Consider the following 10,200-nt stretch of genomic DNA (forward strand, 5'->3'; position numbering starts at 1 on the left):
TATGGGCAGATTTTTTCTTCAAGCACCACATTCAAGGTAAAACTAGAATAAGGTGATATTAAAAACTCAGTAGTGGATTATGAACACTTAAAAGCACGATTATCCAGGCCTCACGCGAATACCTAATTTGTGTGTGTGTGTGTGTGTGTGTGTGTGTGTGTGTGTGTGTGTGTGTGTGTGTGTGTGTGTGTGTGTGTGTGTGTGTGTGTGTGTGTGTGTGTGTGTGTGTGTGTGAGGCCGTTCTATCGAAAACTGGAAAAGTGTTTTTACCTGTTATACAACCGTTTTACATGATACATTCACTCCACCAACCGGTTAATCATAGGTCAATGATAATAGATATGGTTTATCAGTAGGTACTTTAAAAAAGATAATATTATTCCGTCTAAACCATAAATATATCAAACAGAATTTCTGCTCCAAGCCAGGAGAAGCACAACTGTAAAGTCCATTATATAACACAGACGTACTGCCGAGCATATTATCCATTCACTACAGGGGAGGGGAAGGGGCAAATAAAGGTATTACTAACTAACATGCGTGTGTTACATTTACTAAATAAGCTATGTTTCCTATATAAAATGAACATTGAAAACTGTGATGAAAGATATTTGTAGAAGGACTAAATAAGCTTTTAGATGTTTACTTTTCCATAGATAAGAATATTAAGAGATAGACTCATTTAATAAATTCAAACGTTAGCAAATGAATAAGAGAGGCAAACACTAAAAACCGAGTGGTATACTTCTAGGATAGAGAATAAACAAATGTTTGCCGGCATCTCTCATTTATCCTACGCTATTTAACGTCAGCACTCTCGGTAATTGTGTATGACCCATCTACATTATGCGATACTTTAACTGTAAACTGTTGTAAACACTGTTCTTGAATAAATGTGTTGAGATGCTGATGAAAACCTATATTTTTTATGAAAGCGGATTTCCTTTCCAACCTCCATGGGAAAAATTCACCATGCTTTGGTCAACGGTCATTACATGTCCGATTTAAATGCCATAACGGTTTCTCTATAATAAACCAGAGAATGAAACATTGGTAAAACGCGTAACTTATCTATTAACTGAACTGATATTCTTATTTCCCATTTTCTCAGGAAGAACTTAAGTCGCGGATGATTACGAAATGTATCATAGTTTGTGGACAGAGGTGAAATCGGTATAAACCAAAGAATTTGAGAAATGTTAAAAATAGATTGAAGGCTAAACCGAATGAATTCTAATCTTTTTTTGGAAGATTCTCACCTCCGTTCCTGGTATCTATATTAGTCACGACTCTGTATCTTATGGGACTATATTATTTATAAACAATTTTGGGAGTAATTCATTTATATAATTATATAAATATAATAATTAGAACTAAGATCTAGTCTAAGAATTTAGCTGAACATTAAAACCACATTCAGCATTCGCTAATAATAGGATTTGTGTTCTCATTATCAAAGGTATATCCGATATCAATATCCACAGGCTTGTAATATTCTTATTATTGCACGGTATTGATTAGGCATTTTAGAAATTTTGACTATGGATACAAGCTAATTAAAGAAATTTTCTAATAACCTTTTTATATTTAAGACCCATTTATGTTTAGAAGTAGTTCGATCAGTTATCAAATACTACGTATATACTTTTATGTAAGAAGAGTTTTCATAATTTCTATCCAAATTTTCTAGTTTAATTAGAGGGTGGAAAATCCACTAACCCTGGTTTTAAAAACGCCTATGACAAGGTCCATATCACCTTACTTGACAATGCTTCAGTATTTTATATTTATATCACAATTTTTCTCATCCGAAGGATTGAATTTTATCTTTGGGATTAAAATATGATGACGATTTGTCATAGTTATTTAGAAAGTTTTAGTAAGATTTAATGCGGTGAGGCCAAACTTCAGGTCCTTATAATTCATATTTATACTAATTACGTAACCTGTATAGTGAACTGCAATAAACAATGTTGTAAATTAATAAGATTACTCAACCTATCATTGATATGAGAGATCATTTAGTCCCAAAATAGGGCTTTAATTTTGCTGAATAACACGCTGAAATTAGTAGCATCGTCTACAGAATAACGTTGTAGGGAAACTCGTACAACGATTTTAACGTATATTTCACATCAAATAAGTAGAATATAAAGATCATAGAGACAGAAACTTCTTTATCAGATGCGTTTCATATGTATTTAAATTATTGGTTTTATTTCTCGTGATAACAGTAATCACCTTAGATGAAAAACACCATAAAATTACTAGTTAAAATATAGTACAGCATATGAAATAATAAATTTAAATAATACTAAACCGAAATATTGTATCATACTATGACAAAATCAACACATAATAAAAGGATAAAACAATATCGATAAGAGCTTTTTACTTATTTTAGGAACAAGGCCATTATTAAAATATAAAACAGAGGTGTTTGCCGGCAAGACGGGTTGGCAGTCTGGGAGATTAATAGAGAAGATGTTATTGACATCAATTTGGCAGTATAAACCACCTGCGATCTATAAAAGCACGGAAATGATATATAATTTGATCAAATTCCGAAACTGATTTATGACATCCGAGTCTACATTAGGAGTATTGATACTACGATTACGTGGTTTTTGTTAATTGCAAATTAGCGCTAACCATTATAAAATTAAAAAAGATTACTCAACCTATCATTGATATGAGAGATCATTTAGTCCTAAAATAGTGCTTTAATTTAGCTAAATGACAGGCTGAAATTACGCTGAGCATCGTCTTCAAAATAACGTTGTAGGGAATCTCGTACAACGATTTTAATTTATATTTCGCATCAAATAAGTAGAATTGAAATATTATAGAGACAGAACCTTCTTCACCAGATGCGTTTCACATGTATTTAAATTACTGCATTTACTTCTCGTGATAACAGGGATTAAATACTCAGTATTCACCTTTGGGAGAAAAATACTATAAAACTAACATTTAAAATATAGCACAGCATATTAAATAATAAAATTAAATAATACTGAACCGAAATATAGTATCATACTATGAGAAAATGAACATGTAATAACAGGGTAAAACAATATCGATAAGAGCTTTTTACTTATTTTAGAAACAAGGCCATTATTAAAATATAAAACAGAGGTGTTTGCCGGCAAGACGGGTTGGCAGTCTGGGAGATTAATAGAGAAGATGTTATTGACATCAATTTGGCATTCTAAACTACCTGCGATCTATAAAAGCACAGAACCTATGTAGAATTCGTTTAAAGAACAAAACTGATTTATGACATCCGAATCTACATTAGGGGTACATGGTTTTTGTTAATTGCAAATTAGCTTAAGCTAACCATTTTAAAATTAAAAATATGTTGTTAAAAGTTTTGAATTGAAAATGGAATCACTATAAATAAAAAAGCCAAAATGAGTTTTGCACGACAACAAATGTTTCTTAATAAATAGAGGACGATCCCCTAATAGATTGTTATCCAGAGATAGGCTGCACAAATTAATTAGTTTTATTACATTATTGTACTAAAAAAACAAACAGATGTGGTTGGGAAGGTCAATAATAGAGTTAAAAATGGATTATATAAAATGATGGTACTCTCCGACGATATTCCTACAGCTTTCACACGCTGCGTGACGTCACAGTGTTAGACGTCACTTCCTCCGGCCTTCCACGGGACCGACTCGGTTTTGAATTGAAAACTCTTAGACGGGTGGTTTTAAAAACATATAATTTTGGAGATACACTTCAACACCACAGACATTGGTATCAGGGAGGTGGGACAAGTGATTACAAGGGGAAATGTAAAGGGTTTCTCAAAGGAACTATCGAGATAAGGTTAGGTGAAAGGAAGGATAGAGAAAGCCACACTATAGACGTTGTAATATTTTAAACTGTTGTCTTAACCTCTTAATGCCCACTACATGATGCAGTATAAAAAAAAAATTATTTTATGCTAAAAGTTACTTTAAATGGTACTTAGATGACCTGTAATTTTTTTCAGATTTTTAAATTTACTATTTAACCAAATTTTGGGTAAGTGCCAAATCTGGCACATTGGGCAATAGAGAAAATAGTGCACTTTAGAGAAAGTAAACAGGACATAAGAAAAACTAATAGTATATTGCTTCATAATTACAGTATATTTAGAATTATAAGTAAAACACATTACTACACAGTATAAGGAGCACCTTACAAGTGGAAATCCACAAAACAGTTCTTTCCTTTGTTTAGGCAGAGGTGAACTTTACACTTTTCACACATAATGGATGATTTCTGCTTGCAGAAGGGATGCTTGCATCTCTGCCTATCTTCGACAACAGATGGCCAATGTCCAACTCCATCTTTTCTAACATCTGGTATAGGGATATTGACACATGGACCTTTCTTCTTTTTCTTTGAAAATTCGTTCTCTACCCTGTCTGTTGATGGCCTTCCTCTTTTTATTGGGTCAGCTCCTAAGTTACAAAGAGACTCGGCCACCTCACACCGGAAAGCTAGCAAATCCATTACTCCCTGCTTAGCAATTCCATTATGTTGACAGTCTCGTCTGAAGAGAAGCCATCCATTGACAATACTTACGTCAACAAAGTGGAAGAAAAACCTCAAATAAAACTTCCGAGATCTTAGATTAATTCGGTAGTAGCTGATAAGTCCATCTAGAAGGTCCACTCCCCCCATGAACTTATTGTATGTTGTAACGATTTTAGGGCAAGTGACATCAATCTGCTCACGACCTTTAGAGTCAAAGCGTTGCACAGTGTTGATAGGGCAAGCAGACTCAAAAGTTGACGCAAGAGACACCCCTCGATTGTCTAACCATTTTACAGCCCTAATTTTTACCCCATCAATTGTTGCCTCTTTTTCCTCATAAGACCCACGGCCTTTCTTTTTCATTTCTTGGTCAGATGAAAACAACAAGCCTGGAAATCGTCCTAGTCGAATGGTCCCGAGGGATTGGAAACCAATATTTGCTAGAGTCACTAAGAGAGCTGGTGATGAGTACCAGTTATCAAAATAGATTAAGAATTTGTTTTCATTACGAGGCAAGTGTTCAACCAGTCGTAAAACAACATTTGAACTAGCTCCAATGTCAGGTAGGGAAGTAGCAGGTAGTATGCGACCAGTGTAGATCTCAAAATTGTGAATCAGACCCTTGCTGTCACAAAGTACAAACAGTTTGTATCCCCACTTGTGGGGTTTCATCGGGTTGTACTGTTTTAGTAAAGATGTGCCTTTGAAGGGCACAATCTGTTCATCAACACAGAGCATTTGTTCCTCAATAGGAATGTTTTTGAATTTGTTTTGAAGAGCATCAACTAGTGGGCGGATTTTAAATAGCCTATCTTTGTTTGGATCATTCTGTAATGGCATGTGATCATTGTTATTGAAGTGCAAGTTGGCCTTCAGTTCCTCCCATCTGTTACGTGACATAACATGTGCAACCTTTTCTACTCGTGTATTTCCATTCCAATACATCCTACTCCTAGGTAGACCATAAATGCTCATGTAGATGCAAATGCCTATAAACTGCTCTACTTCCTTCTCTGAGGTATTCAAGGGTTTATTCGGATTTTTTTTGGACACTATACAAGTTTGACTGAGTAGCAATCAAAGTTAAAAGGTCATTGTCAAAAAAATCTTTGAAGTAGTCAACTGGAGACTGAAGTACATGTTCGTTACTTAATTCTAGCATTGGCGGAGAAGGTTTCTCACTGTTATCTGGATTCACTTCATTCCAAGCAGGTGCTGGTTTTTTTGGAATCTTCTTTTTTGTGGCTGTAGACGTTGAAGGGATGTTCTCTTCGTCTTCATCTGTGACATCACTGGAGCTCGCTGCATTGTTCACTGAAACAAAACAAACTCGCTGTTGCCTTGCTTTTTTTCAAACCATAAAAAAGTATGTATTTCACACTAAAATAAATAACATATTGAGGTCTTTACTAGTATATAACAGCACCGCTGAAACAATTTTCTATACAGCCTAGTGTAACATAATCTGAATTATCCTAACCGTGTGCATTAAAAATGGTGCTGTCATAACAAGAAAAGACATATAATAAACAGAACATAGCCTATTAGTATTGAATATAAATTTAGATTAGTAAGTATGAGCCTAACTAAGTTAATTATGGAATTAATGGTATAAATAAACTTACAAAATAAGGCTAACTTGTTCTTTTTGTCACGGCCAGGGGTGTAATCTGGATCCTCATCTGAGTCATCCACCAAACTGTCTTCACTGTCATCGGGGGGTAAAAGCGAAGTTGTGTTGTTATGTCTTCTTAGTCGACAATGTGACATCTGACAAAAATAAACATTGTTGTACAAAAAGCTTGTAGGTTGACTTTAATGCCCAATGTGCCATTTTTGGGACGAACTGAAAAACTGCAGTTTTACAGTTGTGCCCAATGTGACAAATTTGGCACAAACCTAAAAAGCATCATAAAACATAAACTAGACATATTTTATGAACTAAAACTACTGTAACACACTTTCAGTTAACTATGTAAACTAGACCATATTTTATAAAAAGGGTACTTACTTTTTTTCTGCTAAATACAGGTATGAAGACTTAGAGGTTATGAAGAATTGGTGTTTACTGTGTATGGTAGATCTGCTCACTGGCTGTAGTTCACATAACTGCCACCAGGCAACAGCACAGTACAGTAAATTATTGAAAATAGTTCCATATGTGTCACAATGGGCATTTAAGGTTGTAATTTTCATTCTGACACTATACTACATGCATAAAATGGGTATGTGACAAATTTGGCACAGTGGGCGTTAAGAGGTTAATGGTACGAAAGAGAGAGAGAGAGAGAGAGAGAGACAGAAAGAGAGAGAGAGAGAGAGAGAGAGAGAGAGACAATTAGACAATTTCTTTATTTATCCTGCCACAGTTTAGACCTACGGTCCAATCTCCCACTGTGACAGAGAGAGAGAGAGAGAGAGAGAGAGAGAGAGACCAATTTTTTGACACCAATTTTTTTTTATTTTACCTGCCCCGGTTTAGACCAAAGGTCCACTCTTCCACCGGGACAGGCACCAAAACATTACAACACAGAACATAGGTCGTGGTCTTACAAACGTTTGACCTTACAAACATGATTTATACATTGTACAAGGAATACATTGTTAATTATATATCTAGTTAAATATATATATATATATATTTTTTTGAACATCGAATATACTATCATTTGTCTTACGTAAATATAATTCCAACACTTCATTTCATTACATTGTAAATACAATCTACAAAACAAACACATAATATAAAGAAGAAAACATTTATAATCCAAATACACTTCAATCTATATCAACAACTCAAATATATGAGAGAGAGAGAGAGAGAGAGAGAGAGAGAGAGAGAGAGAGAGAGAGAGACCACAAAAGGGGTAAATTTAAATCGCACAAGAGAACAATCTTCACGAATCAGGCTATTTTACGTGATCTCAGATGATGGGGTATATTAAATCGTTTCGGCTAATGAGAACCAATGATCCGATTATCAAGTATTAGAAATAGAACACAAATAAAAAATGTATAAACAACTATTTGGAATTTTATACTAATTAAACATAGCTTTAATTATAGAAATCTATATTTTACTCAGAAAATTTCTTTTATATTAATTCTACGGAAGAGCGAAGTAAATCACTTTCATTTCTGATGTATTTCTGGATGGTGATAATATCGATTCCGAGATTCCTCTTTTATATTCAACAGTAGAGATGGCTTTCTTTTAACACTAACCGTCTTTTATTTTATTTTATTTTTATTTCCAACGGCAGTTAATCTTAAAATACTATCAACTAATAGTGCTAGATAAGTAAACTTAAACGTTTACAATGTTTTGAATGTTTCTTGGTATAAATAATTGGATGTAGTTAGTTAAAATCTGTTATTTTCTGTTGCGGCAGAGCGTAATGACCGACTCAGGGTAAAATTCTGTTACAAAGAAGATGGAAATAGCCAACGTTCTATGAATTGTACTAAATATACACATATATGTAATTCGATATTAGTTAGGTTGGCTGCTTTTATCTTTAAGCACAATTACAATAAACATTAATATTGAGTTGTAAAATGTAATATGCTTAATTACATGTAATCAAGCGTTCATTTTGTTAGGAGATAACTTAATTTTAAATAAGTTTAAAACTGTTACAAATGTTTGAATAAGCAAAGCAATGTGGAAACGCTAGAAATTAATCAATTTTACATTTATCTTCTTATCTTACAGATAAATAAATTTTATTATTCTAACATTTTATATGATTCTTATATTCAGGTTAAAAATAGTACAAAATAATATTAGTGTTGTCCTTCGAATGTCAGAAGTTTAAAAGGTGATATGAATTACGATTGAATAAAGCTATATAGTAATTTTAAACAGAGATACAACACAGTACATTATACAAGTATTTTTCTACTACCACAATGGCATTTGGTGAAATATACTCCCATGTGTTTTGGCGTGTTATATTGTACCGTGTTATTGGCACATAAAGGGTTAACTTTGAAATTTAATACTTCTGTAAAGGTTTAAAAATAAAATAAAACCTTCTGAAATAAATAAAGTTCAAAGTAAAATAAAATTTCTTCGTTAAAATAATTACTGGAATAAAAATAAAAATAAAAACATCTTGATGACTTAAATTATAACTTGTAATATATTCGTTACTCCAAAAATGTACAAAGTTCTTACATCTTTTTATTCAATTCTCAAAATTCAGAAACTTTCACACTGTAATCTGATCTGGCAATTCTTCACTTTAATTTATCTTCAAAATTCAATTTTATTTTGTTACTTATCTTCTTTTATTTACTTAAAAAAATATTCTTCAGTGTTAGAGAATTAAAAAATTCTCAGTGTTAGAACCACAAAACTCTTTTATTATTTTTACATAAAACTTTATATACATGTGCTCACTGTACCAACAAGTTTTATATTGCACAGATCAAAAGGACAAGTTCCTAAATTCCCATTAAATTTAATTTGTACAATATTTCTTTCCCTAAAATTATTCCAAAATAACTCAGAATGCATATTGACTGGACTCTAGTTAAAAAGTTCACTTACCCGCAGGTTCGATGACGATTAGCAAAAATATTTACTCTAAGCACTTTCAAACTCTACTCGTTACAATCACTTCCGATTAACTGAGACGGGAGATACGGCACGTCTACCTCACCCCACCTTTCAATTTCGTTATCAAACACTGCCATCTGCGATGCGCGCCTCGCTGATAGCAGCCTCTTTTGTACAGTCCAGTCCTTATCATTCTTCTGGGCCTACTCCTTCCACCGGTAATCCAGTTACCCCAGAATTATTATTAAATACAATCGGTACAATATGAAGAATTTTAATATGAATAAATATCTTAGAGAGAATAAAGTCCACCGGGGTCATGTAGGTTTTACGTGAGTATCTGATCAATTGTTTAGTTATCATCCCGAGTTTCTTTTATTATTACTTCTAGCTTGTATTTTTACTATTCTTGACTACCTAAGAATTATTTTCTACTATAAAAAGTTGTATTTTATACTTGTATACAACATTAATGTAGACACTATGATTTGTGGCATTATAGTATGTCACAAAATAAACGTTTTAAACTGACAAAGCAAACTCGTAAATAATCACAAAGTAAGCGTAATGTACGTATTGTCTACGTTTTGTAACTTAGTACATTAAACATAATGCAGATGATATGGGCAGATTTTTTCTTCAAGCACCACATTCAAGGTAAAACTAGAATGAGGTGATATTAAAAACTCAGTAGTCGATTATGAACACTTAAAAGCACGATTATCCAGGCCTCTCGCGAATACCTAGTTTGTGTGTGTGTGTGTGTGTGTGTGTGTGTGTGTGTGTGTGTGTGTGTGTGTGTGTGTGTGTGTGTGTGTGTGTGTGTGTGTGTGTGTGGCCGTTCTATCGAAAACTGGAAAAGTGTTTTTACCTCTTATACAACCGTTTTACATGATACATTCACTCCACCAACCGGTTAATCATAGGTCAATGATAATAGATATGGTTTATCAGTAAGTACTTTAATAAAGATAATATTATTCCGTAAATATAAGTTTACCTATTTACTAATTATTATTTGAACAGCACTAAAGAAATATTATGTACTCTTATTTGGCGTGGCTTGACCTGATCCAATTATTTACAAAAATGTCCGTGAT

General features: G+C 33.3%; 1 protein-coding gene across 1 annotated transcript; it reads right to left on the reverse strand.

Annotated features, from left to right (window-relative positions):
• Nucleotides 1–4,124: 4,124 nt before the first annotated feature.
• Nucleotides 4,125–6,796, reverse strand: LOC124365796 (piggyBac transposable element-derived protein 4-like). The gene is made up of 2 exons (XM_046821815.1): nt 6,162–6,796; nt 4,125–5,850 (listed from the first exon to the last, which is right to left on the reverse strand). Exon 2 carries the CDS (start codon nt 5,509–5,511, stop codon nt 4,195–4,197), a length of 1,317 nt encoding a protein of 438 aa, XP_046677771.1. The 5' UTR covers nt 5,512–5,850; nt 6,162–6,796; the 3' UTR covers nt 4,125–4,194.
• Between the last annotated feature and the right edge of the window lie 3,404 nt (nt 6,797–10,200).

Source organism: Homalodisca vitripennis, chromosome 7, assembly GCF_021130785.1.
Source record: "Homalodisca vitripennis isolate AUS2020 chromosome 7, UT_GWSS_2.1, whole genome shotgun sequence".
Lineage (NCBI taxonomy): Eukaryota > Metazoa > Arthropoda > Insecta > Hemiptera > Cicadellidae > Homalodisca > Homalodisca vitripennis.